The sequence below is a fragment of the Chrysemys picta genome, chromosome 4, assembly GCF_011386835.1.
Source record: "Chrysemys picta bellii isolate R12L10 chromosome 4, ASM1138683v2, whole genome shotgun sequence".
Classification (NCBI taxonomy): Eukaryota; Metazoa; Chordata; order Testudines; family Emydidae; genus Chrysemys; species Chrysemys picta.
In genome coordinates this window covers 138,286,594-138,306,060 of record NC_088794.1, presented here as the reverse complement: position 1 = coordinate 138,306,060, position 19,467 = coordinate 138,286,594, and the positions used below count along the sequence as shown (strand labels likewise).

Here is a 19,467-nt window from a genome sequence, read left to right as displayed (position 1 = left end):
TATCTTTTCTTTTTAGGGTGGATTCTTTTTACTTTGTTAGGGCTCTTGTCTGCATCTTCAGCCATTGGTGTTTGAACTCTATTTAATCAGGACAGGCTGGGACTGGAGGTTGATTCCATCATCCATACATACCTCATTCACACATCTAAACTAAACTAATAAGATTACAGCAGGGTTTGCAAAAATGAAGGTTGCAGCAAGCCCTTACAAAATGGAGTAAGCGTTTTTAAAATGGGGTTTGAATTACAATATGGCAAACAGTGAACAGAAGTTACAATATAGACAAGTATAATGGATGGCAAACAGTGAACAGAAGTTACAATATAGACAAGTATAATGGATGGCAAACAGTGAACAGAAGTTACACTGTAGGCAAGTGTAATAAATGGTGAACAGAAGTTACAATACTGAAACAGTGCAAGTTTTAGTGATTTAAGCAGGAATTGGATTGATAGTGAAACTTACAAAGGCAGCTGACTGAACAGCTATGGCTCTTAACAAGCATCTTAATTGTTAATTAGCCAGTTATTGGGGTAACCGGTTTTATGAATGAATATTGTTTCATTCATAAAACTTTACTTATGAAGTTACATTAATAAAGTGAACAATTAAAAACAATTTCATTCATTAGTTCTACACCAGCCCAGAGCCCCCTCTGACACCCTGAACCCCTCATTTCCAACACCACCCCACAGCCCTCAATCCCGTACCACAACCCTGAGCCCTTCCCACACCCAAAATCCCTCATCCCCAGCACCGTTGGGTCACAGGCATCACCAATTTTCTTCAACTGGGTCCCCAGGAAAAAAACTTTGAAAAACACTGCCCTAAACCACCAACTGCTAGAAGCTGAGACTGGACGACAGGGGAAAGATCAGTCAATAATTGCCCTGCTCTGTTCATTCCCTCTGAAGCACCTGGCAGCGGCCACGGCCAGAAGAACGGCTAGCTAGACCATTGTCTGACCCAGTAGGACTGTTTGTATGTTCCCTTGCGGTTCCGGCCATAGGTGCTGCTGTGTAACACAAGGGCCAGGCATGGAATTTGTGAGCTGGCCAGGCGCGCTAGGTTTCATGCTGAGAGTGGAGGAGACCCCAGCAAGGGGGAAAGCACTAAGCCGAGGGGACACAGTGCCCAGCTATGATGTGCAGGATGAGCCCAGTGCAGCAAAAGGGCAGGTGCCCTGGTGAAGTGGGGGCTCCGCTGCCACCACCTCCTGGTGGGCACGTGGCGGGAGGGAGGGATTACAGGGCTGCTCTCAGCCAGGCCCTGCTTCTGCTGGCATTGGAGTCAATGGCCAGGAGCCCAGGCAAGTCAATGAGGCAGATCAGGCGCAGGCCCGCCTAGCCCATTGGCAGCTATTTGAACACTAGACTCCACCCCGTCCTTTCCCTCAGCCAGTTACAGCTAAGGGGCGAGTCCGGGCTCCATGGTAACCCCTCAGCCAGTCGCACATTAAGGGGCGGGGGGGGGGGCTGAGCACCATGGTAACCCATCACCCAATGGAGGGCTGGATCCCATGTGGGCGGTGCTACACACTCAGGAGACAGCCAATGACGGTCAGCGGTTGGCTGTGGGCAGGGCTTCGTGGTGAAGGCATTCCCCAATGGCAGGCCTGGTAGGGGGGGCGGGCGGCCGTTTCTTTGTGGGCTTTGACAATAAAATGGCGGGTGGGGGGAAGGCGGGGCTGGCTAGTGTGCTTGGTCCCGCCCCCTCTCTCAGGCGCGGAGCGGTCGGTGAGGCGGGAGCCGGGCTCGGGTCGGGGAGGAGCGGGAGGCGACGAGGCGGTGAGTAGGCTCGGGCTGAGCGCTCTGCGGGCCCGGGATTAGCCGCCACCGGGGTTTGTCGCTGTCCCGCGGGCAGAGAAATGAGGCGCCGGGTCTGGACGCGGGTAGGCGGGGAAGAGCCCGGGGTGGAGAGCGGATTCAAAATGGCGGCGGATCCCCCTCCCCGGGGTCCTAGGGCAGAGAGGGGCGACGAGCAGCAGCTGCCGCCGCCCAGGGTCTCCTCAGAGCGGGGTAGGTCGCTTTGCGGCGGGGAAGGCGCCCCCCGAGTACTCCGCAGCCTCCGCTCACTGCTTCCCTTTCGCCACCCGGTCTCCCCGCCCCCCTCGCGCCTACTGCCCCGCAGGTCCAGCACACTGGCCCCGACCCACCGTCACCCTGGCCAGCCGCTCCCCACACGCCCCCTGCCCCCCAGTTCTTAATCCCCGCCGCAGCGCTTTGCTCCTCCCCCACCTCCTTACTCCAGGGCGGTGTTTTCCCCCCTCACGCTCGCATCCTCCGCCAGCACCAGCACATACCGTCTCTGTACTTCTGGGGGAGTGACTCCTGCCACCCCGTGGGGGCTGCACTTTTAGGGGAGTGGGCCACTGCCCTGTCACTGTGGGAGGACCCCTTTGTAACCCCGGGGGGAATGAAATCCCCCTCCCCACCCCCCACACAGACAGCCATATGCACCTCTGCACTTTTCCTGCTCTGTCAGCACCCCATACACCTTTTTACTCTTTCCACTACATCCTCTGTATGTTAGGGGGAAGACTAGACTATCCTTTTGTCCCAGCCTCTCATTACCATTATGTACATCCCTGTTCTCCCACATCAGTCACACACAACTCTATATTGCTAGGGGGTGGGTGACCTGGTACTGTCCCCACTGGGGTCCTACGGGTTGCCTTTTCCCGCAACCACACGCTCTACTTGGGTAGTGTCTCAAAAATGGTGTCTGTGCAGTCATTTCTAATTTAGCAAAATCTGGACCTAAATTCTGTGGTAAGGTCACTGTTTCTACAGCAAACTGGAAGCTCTGCACCAGAGTCAAGTAAATTTAAAACATAATTATTTTCATGATTTCAACACATTAATAATACTATTCCTTGAACTACTTCTTTATATTCAATCCAATATATTTTATGCTATTCTTCACATTTTCAGATGTCCGTATGCTGCAGATTTTTGTTTTGACACATCTGTATTGTAGGAGCTGTCGAAGATTAACCGCAAAATCGAGGGACTCTTGCAGCTTTTGGCACACAGGAAAACAGAACAGTTTGGGCTTTTGGCACTCATGTAGTAGAGTGCTAGGGAAAGGATGTAACTTTTCTTCCCCTTTTTAGACAAGGTTAAAGTTTACTTGAAATTGTTGGGGGCGGGGTACTTGAACTTCCAAACAGACAACAGTCTTGACTTCATTTGTCACTTGGTCCAACAGCTGTGGACCAAGCACACTTACTGAATTGTTCTGATATAGTGATCAGCAGAGAAACAAGTGTTTACAATTAAATTTATTAGCCCTGGTCTACACTACACAGTTAGGTAGACGTAAGGCAGCTTATGTTGACCTAACTATGTCCATATGCACACTACAGCTTTGCTCCCACTGATGTAAGTGTACTACCACACTGAATAAAACTCCCACTCCACGAGAGGCATAGGGCTTGTGTCGGTGTAGTTAGGATGACCTGTAGACACTGCATTACCTATATCAGCCGTTGGCTGTCAGTGTCCACTCCGAACCGGGCTGCCACCCAAGCTCCTGGTTTGGGCTGCTGCCTGGGCTTCTGCCCTGTTCTTCTCCTCTCCCCTCCCCTTGCTCCCGACAGGAAGCTTGGCTGCACCGAGGCTCCTGGCTCAGAGCCTGGCTGCCGTCACCTGGACTCTTGGTTCCCTGTTGGGAGCATAGCAGCCAACTGGACTTCAAGCTCGGGTCTCCCTGCCAGAGATCAGAAGCCCCAGGCGATTTTTTCCTCTCCTCTTCTCTCCCCCCCCCCCCCCCCCAGCCCGAGCTGGGGAGTGGCAAAGCAAGAAGCCCTGGGGCATCTGGCTCTCAGCCCCCCACACTGCCCCTCTTCAGTTAGTGGAAGCACTCCAGGTGAGGAGACACACCACCGTTAGAAAGCGTGTGGTAGTATAAATTGACTTAACTTAGGTTGATTTAAGATTGTAATGTAGATATGTCCTTAGTTTTTAGAGTTAACACCCTTTTGCGATGAATGGCCAGTTCATAACTACTATGGGTTCTGTGCAGGTGCAGGAAAAACAGCAAGATGTGTATATTTTATATTTATTTGCGAGCTTTTAAAAAAAATCAGAAGGGCTAAAAACTGTTTTTTAAATTAAATTTTAGATTCTGGGGTACAATTGTGTGTCAGTGGGTGGAATCTGCAGTAGGCTTTGCTACCATATAACTATGAAAAATAGGACTCAAGAAGAGGATGCAAAGAGAACCTATTTGTTCTCGTGGGCAAAAATCACATGCAACAGGTCACGTGTATCACTTTCTAGTGTTGGGTGCCTGTTCTTTTCCCAGTGTGTATTACTGAAGTTCCAGTTTGACTGGGCTGAAACCATCTCTATATGGTATCACTTTGTCCTTTAGTTTCTGGACCTGATAATGAGCTTTCCATAAAAGGACAGAAGGGAGAATTCATGTTCTCTTCAGCAGGCATTCCCATTTCATTCAGTTTTGGCAGGTGATCGTGACTCTTCTGAAGTAAGGCTTTATTTTCTAGAATGCTCAAATATCCATATAGTAATAGAAAACACTCCTATCTTGGTTACTTATTCTCAAATCTGCAGCATCTTTTAATGTTGCTTGATCTTTACTAAATGTCTTGATTTTGTTTTAAGAGGGTTCAGTCAGATTCAGGCTGCAGATGGTTACCATGTAGTCCAGATGCATTCGGTGACAGATTGTCCTTAGGGTGTACAACTGGTAAAAAGTAGCATTATTGGGAAAATGCCTCTTCTCCCCCCCCCCCTTCCTATTTAACTGAGCTGGGGTCACTGAATTCTTATTTATGACAGATGTTTCTAGAAGAAAATTTTGGTTATTTTTGTACTTTACCCTTGAAGCTTTCAGAATTTCAAATAGATTAGCTATTTTTTCCTGATCCAGTAACTCTAGTGCAGACAACATTCATAGTCAATATGTTAAGAGGTCTATCAAACTTTATTTAGCTCCAAATTTGTTTTGAAAGTCTAATTGCTTTTATGAACAAAACACATTTCTCCTACACTATATGCTAGCAAATCTATCCCCTTGCAAGGCAAATTTTAGTCACAACGTTCTCATGGCTGCTGCTATAGGAAAACTCACCTCCTTATTTCACAGCTTACCACTTACATGAAGATTATATAAAGCAAATGTAGGATGGGAGAAGAGTGACAAAATCAGTAATATAGTATACCCTAATTATTCAAGTAGCATGAGGCACGCAGCTTTTATGTGGATAATTGGGAGCTCAGCTAATAGAGAGGGGAGGAGACATGCAGAGGTCGGCTCTTTGCAGTCCTGGCTGAGGGTTTCTGCTCTGCCCCGTTTGCTCCCATGAGAAGTGGGGCTGCAGAGGGCTCCCTGCGCTGCCACAACCAGTGACACTCAATCTTTGCAGGTTTGGGACAGCAGAAATCCCTGGCCAACTCTTTGCTCTGTCCTGCCAAAAATGCAACCTTCTGTGCGCCTGTAGGGATCAAGTGTCACTGGCCCCGTGATGGTGCAGGGAGTCGTGAAGCTCTGCTGTCACAACCCTGCACTCACTCACTTCTGTAACAGCAAGGCTGCAAAGGGCTCCCTGTGCTGCTGCAGGACCATTCAGCAGCAGGGTGGCCTTCCAACTGCTTGGGGCTTGTCGTCCTTTTCCTTCTTGCAGTCCTGGCTTGGTGGGGGGGGGGTTATTAACCGAACCTCTGCCTTATCTAAATTCCTTCCTTATCTCCTGGATACAGTGGGGACAAGGAAGGGATTTGGATAATATGGAAGTTTGGATAGTAGGGTTTCCGGTAAATGGAAGTATACTGTGTGTTTTTCCTTTTGTTTTACAGAGATGATTTGTCTTTTCTCCCCTCTTATGTAATTTTTATGTATATTTCAATACCCCAAGTAACCGCTAAATATTTAGTTTACTATTTCAATGGCTAAGAGAAGAAAGGAAGAATGGTCCAATGGTTAGGGCGTTAGCCTAGGACTTAGGAGACCCTGGGTTTAAGTCCTTAACCTTCACACAGATTTTCTGTGTGACTTTGGGCAAATCACTCAGCCTCTCTGCTCAAAATCTGTACAATGGGGATAATAGCACTGCCCTGCCTTACAGGTGTGTTATGAGGCTCAGTTCATTAAAGTTTGTGAGGTGCTCAGATAATCAAGTAATGGAGACTATATAAAGTACCTGAAATAGCAACAAGGGATGAAGTTTTGCTGTGTGACTCCTGTAATTGACTGACTTCCTGTCTCCTGTTGCCTGGTAGGTGAAGCTATAACACTTGCTGTATGGAATCTTGTTCTATAGCATGGGAGAAGAGGAAGGACTCCACCAAACACAGTTACTGGTATGTAACTTCTTAAGTGAAACTTTTAAACCAGCTATATTTTGTGCAGTCTCAGAATTTGGGCAACAAGATTCTATATTTATGATGTGGGTTATCAATTTGAAAGTGAATGAATGCAATAGAAACCAGTGGGACTTTCTGGCAAAATCTGAATGTTTTTATCTTGAAGGATTTCATTTAGTTTCATCTCCGCTTGGTACTGTTCCTATATCTGAATTCCCCCACAAAAAGCAGTAAGGTATTGTTGTTTGCTCCACATTCCTTTCCATTCAGTGAGTTTACTTTTCAAATATCAAATGTTTGAAAAACAGTTTATATTCAGAAGGGTCATATATATCCCTTACAATAACATTACAGTTAAAGTAAAAAAACAACGTAGCAAACCAGGAAATGCAGCATTAAGGTGACATTAACCACACAAGCTTGGGGTGAGTAGCCCCAATATGCACTGCTTTCCAGAATTTTCCAGTATCCCACAAGCAAGGGATACTTACCCCAAGAGTGTGTCCGTCCAAATGGACACTTGATTTCTGAGAACCACAATTTTAGCAGGGCAAGTATCTTTATTGTGTGTGGAATTTTAAAGTGAGATGCCCACAGAACCATAGTATCAGCAGTGTAATATATTAATGATCTGAAAGAGGGGTGAACACTCGGGTGATCTACTTTTTTTAGAGGGATAGCTGTGTTAGTCTGGATCTGTAAAAAGTATCAAACTGGGTATTCACCCACGAAAGCTTATGCTCTAATATGTCTTGTTAGTCTATAAGGTGCCACAGGACTCTTTGATACTTTTTTAGTGAGCATTGTATTGTAAGGAATTTTAGAAGCCCTTTAACCTGCCATTCTGTTCCCTAGTTTAAAGTCAATGTAGACAAATGCAGCCTAACATCTTGGAAGGAACAATTTACCTTGTCATATGTTGGATTTTGGGTTAACCAACCACACAGGAAAAAGACATCTGCTTGGTGCACAGTAGCAGTCAGAAACCTAAAATGAGAGATTAGGGTGTGTTGAGGGAAGTAGAGAAAAATACTGAAAGTCATGGGGGAAGCTAGTACATTTTCATCTTGAATAACTTGTTTAGGTTTGGTTACCCCCTCCAAAAAAAAAAAAAAAAACTGGGTCAGACCAATGGTTCATCTAGCTCAGTATCCTGTCTCTGACTGTGGCCAATGCCAGATGTTTCAGAGGTATGAAAATAATAGGTTAATTTTGAGTGATCCATCCAGTCACAAAGTCTCAGTTTCTAGCAGTCATGTATAGAATAGCAAACTGTGTAGTGAACATCATGTGTGCACTTTGAATCAAGGGGCACCCATTGAAATTCAAGGCCAATTTAATTTTTTTCTTTTTTTAAACACCTAACAAATTACCTTGTGGCACTCACTACTCTAAGATATGGTCAATATCAGTAAAATTAGAGAACATTTGTATGCTTATCAGACCAGTATCTGCAGTTAGACTAGATAGTTAACACACACACATTTCAGAAGATAGATCAATCACTGACTGGCTGCCTGTAGTTTGAAACAGGCTTTCCTGTGTAGGTATGTTGCTGTAAAATTGTCCATTGTGTTTTACACATCCCTCTGAAGCATCTTGTACCAGATACATCATTGCTAGCATCTGGTATGATCATTCTTATGTCTTCAAGTGATTAGAATCTTTCATTTCAGAAAGAATTAAAAAGTGTTGTGTTGTGGTTTTTTTTTTAATAGTTTCATTTCTGCAGTGTCTAAGTTATTAGGCCCCTGGATTGTGCTAAAGAGTCTAATTTTTTCTCAACAGGACACAATGTTTGTGCGAGGATTGAAGAGAAAATGTTTTGATGGTGAAGAAGATATTGAAGGAACTCTGGCTGGTTTTAAGGCTATTCCTTCATATAATCTTCAGCGACAGTCACTTTTAGATATGTCTTTGGTCAAACTTCAATTATGCCACATGCTCGTTGAACCTAATCTTTGTCGTTCGGTACTTATAGCCAATACGGTGCGGCAAATCCAAGAGGAAATGACCCAGGATGGGACTTGGCAGATGATAAATACACAGAGTGCAGGACAGACTTCTCTAGATCGTCTAGTTTCAACAGATATCCTTTGCCGTTCATCCAAGGAACAAGCTGAAGGAAAACTTGTTCCAGTTTATAGTACCTTCGCTAAAGACTGTGAGGGTACCCAGTCACAAGATAATTCGGAAATTATGTCAACAGTTACATCACCACAAGTTCCAAGAAACCTGCAAAGTAACATGTGGGAAATGGAGAACCCACAAGAAAATAGAGGAAACTTTCAAAAATCATTAGATCAAATATTTGAGACGTTAGAGAATAAAAGTCCTAATACAGTTGAAGATCTGTTTTCAGAAGTTGACAATTCTTACTATGACCTAGATACAGTATTAACAGGAATGATGAGCAACACAAAAATGGGACACTGTGATCTCGAAACATTTCCTTCTCAGACATCTGCAAATTCTAACTCTAACTGTAAATCTGATCTTAATGAGCTTGATCATATTGTGGAGATCCTTGTTGAATCTTGAAACTGTTAAACGTGCAGAAGACAAAGATTCTTCAAGGAAACAGAGGACTTGTGGAAACAAATTTTAAGATAGTTTATTCTATCAAAACTGCACATGTATTTTATAAAAAAAATATAAAGCACTTCATATTGCAAAATGTTAATTTTTGAAGTTAACATGCAATTTGTAGTGTCACTCTGTTTTGTCCATTTAACTGTAAATACATACTGTAAATGGTTTTAAGTTAGGGTTCAAGGCTTTCAGAATTGGGCTTTTTTGCAAACTTTTCTAGCCTTTGAAGGGAGTGTATGTTCAGTGAGAGGGTTTCTGTCTTTTGTTTTCCTTCTCCCTCCTCCCCCCCCTCCCCACCCCCACTAAAAGAGGCAGCAGTTATAGAGAGAGATCCTGATTCTGGATCAACACTTCATTCCTACCACCACTTAATTCCTTCCCTATCCACTTCCTCTGTTCTGCCTGCAGTTACTGCAGGGCTCTTGAGGAGCAATATGCAATAGTTCCCATTACCCTAGTTTTTGTCTGTTTTTGCTAAAATTTTCTGTTTAAATGTAGTTTTAAAGTGTTTATCAATGTTTAGATTTTTTCCAGCTATTTTCCTAAAGTATATTTTTTACTATAAATGTCCTGTCAGCTGCTAATTTAGTAACTTTTAATCATAAATATTTGCAGTTGATGTATTTTTGAAAGACTTTCAAGAAGGGATTTGTTTTTTACCATGAGCTACCTTATGTAGTTCAGTAAAGTGTGTAAATGTAAATATACATTTTATACATTACATTAAAATGTAAGCGCTGTTTTCATGATTCTGTTTTATAGAGTAGTACTTTACTAAACTAAATTGTACAATTTATGCTTTTTATACAACTTGAGCATCATTAGAGGAAAAGCTCTGATACAGCTAGATGCAATTACAGTTCAAGTCACACTTTTTGTTAATTTCAGACCTAAATTATATAGGGTTTTATTTATGTGTATTTATATGTAAATGTCATCAAGTGAATTGTTTATCATTGAAGTCTACCATCAAATAGTTGTTTATGTGAGAGCTGTCTTGCGCTAATTACTACAAAAAGTATTACTAGAGGCCTTTAAATCTCTAATGATGTGTTCCGATGTCTTGTCTAAATTAGTATGTCCCACTCTTACCTAGACTTTCTTATCAACCTATTTTTGATTAACAGAAGTTAATATAATGTGGGTTAGTATTTGCTTTCATTAAGGACTTACACATTCGTTTTAGAGTGTGTGTAATTCATCTTGTCCCTAAGGGCACTTTTGGGGAGGGGGGTGGGCATGGATCAAATGTGATATACATTTTTGCTATAAAATGAGCAATATTTACCTTGGTAAACTGGTGCTGGAAAAAAATCAAAGTACATGATAGGAAAGGGAGGGAAAAGAGGTGTTGCTGGAACCTTTTGGTATTGACTGTATGGGGAGAAGAGATTGCAAATAGTTCAGTTGTTTTCACTGGTGTATCAAGGGACCGAGTACAACATGGAAAAAAATAAACGTTTTTTGCATTTAGCAGACTTTTGTCTTCCCACAGGTGATCTGACCTATTTCATGTCTGTCTCATGATTCTCAAATCTCTAACTAGAGATTTTAAGTACATTCCAGTTCCTCACTTCCATGAAACTTATTTCTAAATATAAATACTCCTGTTTCTAGTGTGTAGCTGAATGCGTCTTTAACATAGAATTTTAATCGTTTAAGTGCTTTTGAAAATGGCTAGTTGAAAAGGCAGCGTTGTATAGCTAAGTTTTCCCACTGCAGTAGATGGATGCATATTTTTAACTCAAGTTTGTGTCAGATCATACCATTTGTATGTGAGCTTTCAGTGAACTTGAAAATGTTTTTTGTATTAAACTTGGACATGAGGTGATCTTTATTTGCTTAGTAGTAAAATATTGCTTTCATAATTCCAAATGGACAGTGAGTTTGTATTAAAGAACTATCTGGATGAAGCACTGCATGAAAACTTGCAGGTTAAACTGGTACAACTTAGCTGGATTGAAAATGTACTATAGAGGGTTCGAATATTTAAGAATTTTTAGATTAGAAAATATTTGCATCAACACACAAATTAGAAGGTGCCACAGCAGGTAATCCTTATTAAACTGGATATAAGTGCTGTAACCTTTCTCTTTATTGTAGTCAAATTGTTTATAAATACAACCTAGGTTTTATGTTGCAATTGGTGTGACCACAGCATGGATGGTGATGACTCCTTCCTAAATCTAATGATGCCCATGGAAATTTGCTTAAGATGTCTGTTTCCTGGATGGATCCAAAGGGTGAGTGAGTTAGGGTTAAACATCTGAGGCATCTTCCCCTAGATGCTCAAAAGGCATACAGAGGAGCGTTAGTGTAGTTGTGTACCTAGAGTTTGAAAATCTCCCCCAAGATTGCTTTGATGTTTAAACATTCTTAATTGACTTCTGTCTTCGGCAGGTGGAAGTTGCTGATGTCTTTTCTTTAAAGGGCTAGCTATTTCAAGAGTGCTTGTGTTAAATTACGGATGCAGGGAAGACACAAATATGTTCAGCATTCGGTACAATGACTGAGCTAGGTTGTGTCTACAGTTGTGTATGGGCCTTGTCAAATATGTAAGTGCACAAATTTATATTAAATGCAGCATAGCTGTACTAAGCATCTTGATAAGCATGTTCTATGAACTGCAAGAATGTTTTTCTATTACGCAATTATGCCTAGCTGTTAGCTGGAAAGACTCTCTGCACATTAAACTAAGCCAAGTATCTGCTTTGGCTAATGTATGCATTTATGGAATTGGCCTTTCAAAAGATACATGCATCTTATTTCACTTAACTCCTAAAATGAACTTTAAAATGTTGGTTTTGAATATGTAATGTTGCATGTCTGTTACCCTAAACCGAGGCCCAGATTTTTAAAGGTATTTTGGCATTGGTGCACCTTGGATTTAGGCTCCTAAGTGCCTGAATCCCTTTTAAAAATGAAATTTAGACTCCTAAATCAGTTAAGCATTGCAATGCTGAGCACAGTAATGCCTAAATGCCTTTAAAAATCTAGTCCTGAGTACTTAACAAACTTAAAAAGAATACATGCTTATGAAGAGATTTGCTAAATTACTTTTTGGTCACACCTTGAAGCTCCATTTCTGGATTGTCCCAGAAGTTTCCAGCCAACGTTAATGTAAGATTGTTTCATTGGTATTCTGTCTGCTGCTGAGACTAGTCCAGTTTCCCATGCCTCCATACTCTAACTTGTTTCACAGTTTCTGTTGTAAATCTGTTAACTGTTTATTCTCTAGTCCATTTAGTCACTTACTTATGTGCTAGTACCAAGATAATTGGTTTTGTAGTACATTTGCAAATGATACATGTGAGATACATTGATGGTATTTTCATCCTCTGGACAAATAACAAACACCCTCAGATTTTCACCACACCTTCAACAACCACCACCTGTCCATTAAACTCTCTGGAACATTTCCCCACTAGCATCAACTTCCCAGACACCACAATTGGCTTCAACAATGGAACACTTCAGGCAACTAAGAAACCCACAGATCAGCACACCTACCTTTATAGATCCAGTAACCTTCACAAATGCACCAAGACATGTTATCTCCAGCCAGGCACTATGCTCTGAGGAGACAGTCTAGGATATACACTTACACTCAAAACCACCTTCACCAAACAAGGATACTCCACCAGAGAAGTAGCTCGCATCATGGAAGAGGCCATCCAAATACTTCAAGAGAACCTGCTTCAATACAGAAATAAAACCCCCTCTGACTAAACACATAGTTGCCACCTCACACTGGAATCCATATGGGGTATCATCAAACTACCATCCATACTTGAAAAATCTTTCCTCTTCTGGCCTTCACACAACCTCTCCAAGCTCATCAACATCAGAAGCAAGCTCCCCACAGACCAAGACCCACCAACTCAAAGCAGCACCCAACCTTGCCAGAAAAACAGATGCAAAACCTGCAGCCATATCTCCACTACTATAATGGTCAACACTCCCCACAATGCACCTTTCAAGTTCCATGGGTCTTACATATACCTATCACAGGTGGTGTACCTTATCTAATGCAATAAATACCCCATTAACTATGTATGTGAAACCAGACCATCACTATGCTCTCAAATGAACTCAGGAAAAAGACACACTATCTCACCTGTGGGTGAACACTTTTCACAAAGCCATCATTCTATATCTGACCTGTCAGTTCTTATCCTCAAGGGAAACCTGCACAATACTTTCAAAAGATGATGAGCCAGGGAACTAAGTTCATAACTTTGGTAGACCTAAAAATCATGGTCTTTATTAAGACACTGGATTTATATCTTATTACACTAACCCCACCCTCATAGTTATAGGAGAAAAAGGGGGTGTTAATGGGCTACTTCACACTGAATTGTCTCTTAGAATAGTTTTGCTAAACTATTTGTTGGATCTTGTAGTCAGCTATGACACACTGATTACCTTTCCCAGAAGAAGAGCACTGTATAAGCTCAAAAGTGTCTCTTTAGCTATGTCTACACTGACGCACCTTTCAGCAACACAGCTGTGCCACTACAGCTATGCTGCTAAAAGGCGCACAGTGTAGCCGCTGTTTGTCAACAGGAGAGAGCTCTCCTGCTAATGAAGCGCTGTTCACACTGGCGCTTTTCATCAGCAAAACTCTTGTCGTTCAGGGGAGGGTTCACACCCCTGAACGACAAAAGTTTTGCTGAAGGAAGTCCAGTGTAGGAAAAGCCTCACCAACAAAAGTTGGTTGAATAAGATATTCTCACTCACCTTCTCTCTAACATCCTGGGACCAAAATGGCTAGAACAACACTGTCATCAGGAGTGTCTGAGTACTAGCATGTATGACGGTGATAGGCTCTACTTTGCACAGAAATAGAACAGAGTTGGCTATCAACATTTCTGGCATTATGCTGAGATTTTATTCAAGCTTTACAAGCTAAGAAAGCAGCTTCTTTAGATCATTTAAAGTTTCTGTAAAATTCACTGGTACCTCTGGCAGACTTGTTTCTTTTGATGCATCCTATGACTAGGGTGACCAGATGTCCTGATTTTATAAAGACAGTCCTGATATTTGGGGCTCTTTCTTATATAGGCTCCTATTTTTCTCTCTCTCACACACTCTCTCTCACTCACTCCTCATTTTTCACACTTGCTATTTGGTCACCCTACCTATGACTGTTACATTACAATTTGTAGAGGAAAGATCATCTTAGCCATGATGCCTAAGCTAACACTAAATCTGCTCTTCCTTTTCAGGTAAGCTTAAATTTCTAACCCTGTCTATGGTTTTGTCCCCCTACCTCTGTGTCATTTAGGAATCCCAGAATATTTGGAGCTCTTGTAGTTTCAGGCATTCAGCAACGGCAAAAGCATAAGAATCCAGACAGATGAGACGAACAACAACTTATATCAAGAAGAGGGAAATTGGGAGGCAAGGAAAGAACTGAGTGTTGCTGGTCTGTGCTGAAAAGCACCTTTTCAGATAACTTAGGCCTGGTCTACACTACGGGTTTAGGTCGACTTTAGCAGCGTTAAACCGAATTAAGCCTGGACACGTCCACACAACGAGGCCCTTTCTTTCGACTTAAAGGGCCCTTTAAACCGGTTTCTTTACACCACCTCCGACGAGGGGATTAGCGATAAAACCGGCCTTTGCGGGTCGGAATTGGGGTAGTGTGGACGGAATTCGATGTTATTGGCCTCCGGGAGCTATCCCACAGTGCTTCATTGTGACCGCTCTGGACAGCGCTCTCAACTCAGATGCACTGACCAGGTAGACAGGAAAAGACCCGCGAAGGTTTGAATTTCATTTCCTGTTTGCCCAGCGTGGAGAGCACAGGTGACCACGCAGAGCTCATCAGCACAGGTAACCGTCATGGAGTCCTCCCAGGATCGCAAAAGAGCTCCAGCATGGACCGAACGGGAGGTACGAGATCTGCTCGCCATATGGGGAGATGAAGCAGTGATAGCTGAACTCCGTAGCAGTAAAAGAAATGGAAAAGTATTAGAAAAGATCTCCAAGGCCATGAAGGACCGAGGCCATAACAGGGACACACAGCAGTGCCGCGTGAAAATTAAGGAGCTACGGCAAGCCTACCACAAAGCCAGAGAAGCAAACGGAAGGTCCGGAGCAGAGCCGCAAACTTGCCGCTACTACGCGGAGCTGCATGCGATCCTAGGGGGTGCAGCCACCACTACCCCAACCGTGTGCTATGACTCTCTCACTGGAGAAACACACAGGGAAGACGGTTCGGGGAACGAGGAAGATGACGATGGAGGTACTGTAGGTAGCTCACAGCAGCAAGGAAGCGGAGAAACCGTTTTCCCCAACAGCCAGGATATGTTTGTGACCCTGGACCTGGAACCAGTAACCCCCGAACTCACCCAAGACCCTCAGGGCACACAGGAGACCTCTGGTGAGTGTAACTTTGTAAATATTTGTAAACATTACAAAAAAAAAGCAAGCAAGTCTGTTAACGTGTATGGGGATGGAGCGGAAATCCTCCAGGGACATCTCCAGAAAGCTCTCCTGGTTGAAATGGGGTGATTTTATTAAGGGGGACATTCAGAGGTGCCCGTTCCTGCTATTCTGACCAGAAATGTTCCCCGCTGTTAACCACGCGGTGGGGGGGAGGGGTGAAGTGATCATCCCAGAGAATCGTGTGTGTGTGTGTGGGGGGGGTTTACTTGTGTTTGTGCCGCATGTTAACCGGGAAACCGCAGCCCCCTCCTTTTACATTGAAACCCCATTTTAAATGGACAACCCAATTCATCCTTGATATGGGAAATGCGCGGCTGTTTGCAACCTTTCCCGCATGCTAAGAAGGTTAAAATAGCCAAAACACTGTGGCCTACGATGGCTGCCTGCAAGCCGAAATATGCGACCTTGTAATGAAAGAGTGTACCCATTGTTCCCTAAAATGTGTCTTTTTTAACCACCTCTCCCTTCTCCTCCACCAGCTGCAAATGTTTCTCCTTCGCAGAGGCTCGTGAACATTAGAAAGAGAAAACGTAAGACGAGGGACGAGATGTTCACGGAGCTGCAGATGTCCTCCCACGCTGATAGAGCACAGCAGAATGCGTGGAGGCAGTCAATGTCGGAGATGAGAAAAGCCCAACATGAACGAGAGGAGAGGTGGCGGGCTGAAGACGATAGGTGGCGTCAGCTTGCAGACAGACGGCAAGAGGCAATGCTCCGTCTGCTGGAGCATCAAAGTGATATGCTCGAGCGTATGGTTGAGTTGCAGGAAAGGCAGCAGGAGCAGAGACCGCCGCTACAGCCCCTGTGTAACCAACAGCCCTCCTCCCCAAGTTCCATAGCCTCCTCACCCAGACGCCCAAGAACACGGTGGGGGGGCCTCCGTCCACCCAGTCACTCCACCCCAGATGATCGCCCAAGCATCAGAAGGCTGGGCTTCAATAAGAGTTAAAGTTTTAAAATGCAGTATGTCCTTTTCCATCCCTCCTCCCCCACCCATCCCAGCTACCTTGGCAATTATCCCCCTACCTCTGTAAGGAACTAATAAAGAATGCATGAATGTGAAAAAACAATGACTTTATTGCCTCTGCAAGCGGGAGGGGAGGGGAGGGTGGGGTGGTTGGTTTACAGGGAAGTAGAGTGAACCGGGTCGGGGGGGGGGGGGGGGTTGGAGGGTTCATCAAGGAGAAACAAACAGAAGTTTCACACAGTAGCCTGGCCAGTCACAAAACTCGTTTTCAAAGCTTCTCTGATGCGCACCGCGCCCTGCTGTGCTCCTCTAACCGCCCTGGTGTCTGGCTGCGCGTAATCAGCGGCCAGGCGAGTTGCCTCAACCTCCCACCCCGCCATAAAGGTCTCCCCCTTACTCTCACAGATATTGTGGAGCGCACAGCAAGCAGCAATAACAATGGGGATATTCTTTTCGCTGAGGTCTGAGCGAGTCAGTAAACTGCGCCAGCGCGCTTTTAAACGTCCAAATGCACATTCCACCACCATTCGGCACTTGCTCAGCCTGTAGTTGAACAGGTCCTGACTCCTGTCCAGGCTGCCTGTGTACGGCTTCATGAGCCATGGCATTAAGGGGTAGGCTGGGTCCCCAAGGATCACGATAGGCATTTCAACATCCCCAATGGTCACTTTCTGGTCCGGGAAGAAAGTCCCTTCCTCCAGCTTTCGAAACAGAGCAGAGTTCCTGAAGACGCGAGCATCATGTACCTTTCCCGGCCATCCCACGTTGATGTTGGTGAAACGTCCCTTGTGATCCACCAGGGCTTGCAGCAGCATTGAAAAGTACCCCTTGCGGTTTACGTAGTCGGTGGCTTGGTGCTCCGGTGACAAGATAGGGATATGGGTTCCGTCTATGGCCCCGCCACAGTTTGGGAATCCCATTTCAGCAAAACCATCCACTATTGACTGCACGTTGCCCAGAGTCACTACCCTTACTATCACCAGGTCTTTCATTGCCCTGGCAAATTGGATCACAGCAGCCCCCACAGTAGATTTGCCCACTCCAAATTGATTCCCGACTGACCGGTAGCTGTCTGGCGTTGCAAGCTTCCACAGGGCTATCGCCACACGCTTCTCAACTGTGAGGGCTGCTCTCATCTTGGTATTCTGGCGTTTCAGGGCAGGGGAAAGCAAGTCACAAAGTTCCATGAAAGTGCCCTTACGCATGCGAAAGTTTCGCAGCCACTGGGAATCGTCCCATACCTGCAGCACGATGCGGTCCCACCAGTCTGTGCTTGTTTCCCGGGCCCAGAATCGGCGTTCCACGGTATCAACCTGCCCCAGTAACACCATGATTTCCACATTGCTGGGGCCTGTGCCTTGTGAGAGGTCTATGGCCATGTCAATTTCCTCATCACTCTCGTCGCCGCGCTGCAATCGCCTCCTCGCCTGGTCCGGGTTTCGCCTTGGCATGTTCTGGCTCTGCATATACTCCAGGACAATGCGCGTGGTGTTCATAGTGCTCATAATTGCCGCGGTGATCTGAGCGGGCTCCATGATCCCAGTGCTAGCTATGGCGCCTGGTCAGAAAAAAGGCGCGAAAGTAGTATCTGATGGACCAGGAGAAGGAGGGCGGGAGGGAGGGAGGGAGGGCCGAGTGACGACATGGCGTACAGGTACAGGAACAGGGAGAAACACAAACAACTGTCACACAGAATGGTGCCCCCAAAGATTAAACTGGAAACCCTGGGCTTAGCAGGCCGTTGATTTCACGGAGGAAGGGGAAGCAAATGAACACAGAACAAATCTATTTTTTACATCTTAAGGTGGCAGCCGACGCTGCAGCATGAGTGACAGCCATACCAATATGACGATGATGGTTACCAATCATAAAATACCATCATCTGCCAAAAGGCAAGGGGCTGCTGCTGTGTAGCAATGCAGCCCCACGTCTGCCAGCCCCACGTCCGCCAGCACCCAGCATCGCCCTCGGCCTCTTCTGGGTGCTTAGCAGACAATACTGGGCAATTGGCAGAAAATAGTATATTATGACTGGTAACCGTCATCATCAAAACAGTAGCATGTCTGCCCAGGTGGCCATGATTGACAGCCATACCAGTATGACGACGATGGGTACCAGTCATAATATACCATCGCCTGGAAGGGGCTGGTGCAATGCAGCACTACGGCTGCCAGCCCCACGGCTATCACTCATGCTACACTGTCTACCGCCAAAAGGCAGTTAGCAGCTGCTGCTGTGTAGCAATGCAGTCCCACGTCTGCCGGCACCCAGAGGACATATGGTGACGGTGAGCTCAGCTGAGCTGAGCGGGCTCCATGCTTGCCGTGGTATGTTGTCTGCACAGGTAACCCAGGTAAATAGGCGCGAATCTATTGTCTGCCGTTGCTGTGACGAGGGGGGAGGGGCCTGACGACATGTACCCAGAACCGCCCGCGACACTGTTTTGCATCATCCGGGCATTGGGATCTCAACCCAGAATTCAAAGAAAAGGCGCGAACCGCTTCTCGGCTCGAGCTGTGGCGCAAACGTAGTATCTGACGGCCTAGGGGAAGGAGGGAGGGGGGCCGAGTGACGACATGGCGTACAGGCACAGGGAATTAAAATAAAGAACGGTGGCTGTGCATCAGGGAGAGACACAAACAACTGTCACAGACTGGTCCCCCCCAAAGATTAAACTGAAAACCCTGGGTTTAGCAGGCCGTTGATTTGACGGAGGGAGGGGGAAGCAAATGAATACAGAGAAAATCTAGTTTTTTACATCTTAAGACGACGGTGCAGCGTGACTGATAGCCCTCGGCATCTTTCTGGGTGCTTGGCAGCAAATACGGGGCGGTGTATGACGATGGTCTTCAGGCCTATTGCACAATCGGCTGCTCGGGGAAGACTCTGCTAACGTGCGATGACCCGACTTGTAATAGGCCGGCTAACAGTCATAATACACCATTTACTGCCAAAAGGCAAGCCCCACGGCTGCCAGCACCCAGATCGCCGATGAAGGCTACCAGTCTACTGCACCGTCTACCGCCAAAAGGCAGTTAGCAGCTGCTGCTGTGTAGCAATGCAGTCCCACGTCTGCCGGCACCAAGAGGACATATGGTGACGGTGAGCTCAGCTGTGCTGAGCGGG

The 19,467-nt window shown here is 45.3% G+C and overlaps 2 protein-coding genes across 7 annotated transcripts; both read left to right on the top strand.

Moving 5' to 3' along the window:
• The first annotated feature begins 1,643 nt into the window (after nt 1-1,643).
• On the top strand, nt 1,644-10,394 carry LOC101934646 (cell division cycle-associated protein 4). 6 transcript variants are annotated; one of them, XM_005285863.5, is made up of 3 exons: nt 1,644-1,787; nt 6,246-6,326; nt 8,118-10,394. In XM_005285863.5, exons 2-3 carry the CDS (start codon nt 6,288-6,290, stop codon nt 8,868-8,870), a joined length of 792 nt encoding a protein of 263 aa, XP_005285920.1. In that variant the 5' UTR covers nt 1,644-1,787; nt 6,246-6,287; the 3' UTR covers nt 8,871-10,394. The 6 variants fall into 6 exon arrangements, with proteins under 6 accessions (XP_005285920.1, XP_042697218.1, XP_005285922.1 ...); XM_042841284.2 differs by having other exon boundaries at nt 1,767-3,870; XM_005285865.5 differs by lacking the exon at nt 1,644-1,787 and adding an exon at nt 1,796-2,018.
• A 24-nt stretch (nt 10,395-10,418) lies between these two features.
• On the top strand, nt 10,419-16,441 carry LOC135983216 (uncharacterized). The gene is made up of 3 exons (XM_065593742.1): nt 10,419-12,932; nt 14,209-15,309; nt 15,854-16,441. The coding sequence occupies exons 2-3, from the start codon at nt 14,769-14,771 to the stop codon at nt 16,321-16,323; spliced, it is 1,011 nt and encodes a 336-aa protein (XP_065449814.1). The 5' UTR covers nt 10,419-12,932; nt 14,209-14,768; the 3' UTR covers nt 16,324-16,441.
• Nucleotides 16,442-19,467: the final 3,026 nt, after the last annotated feature.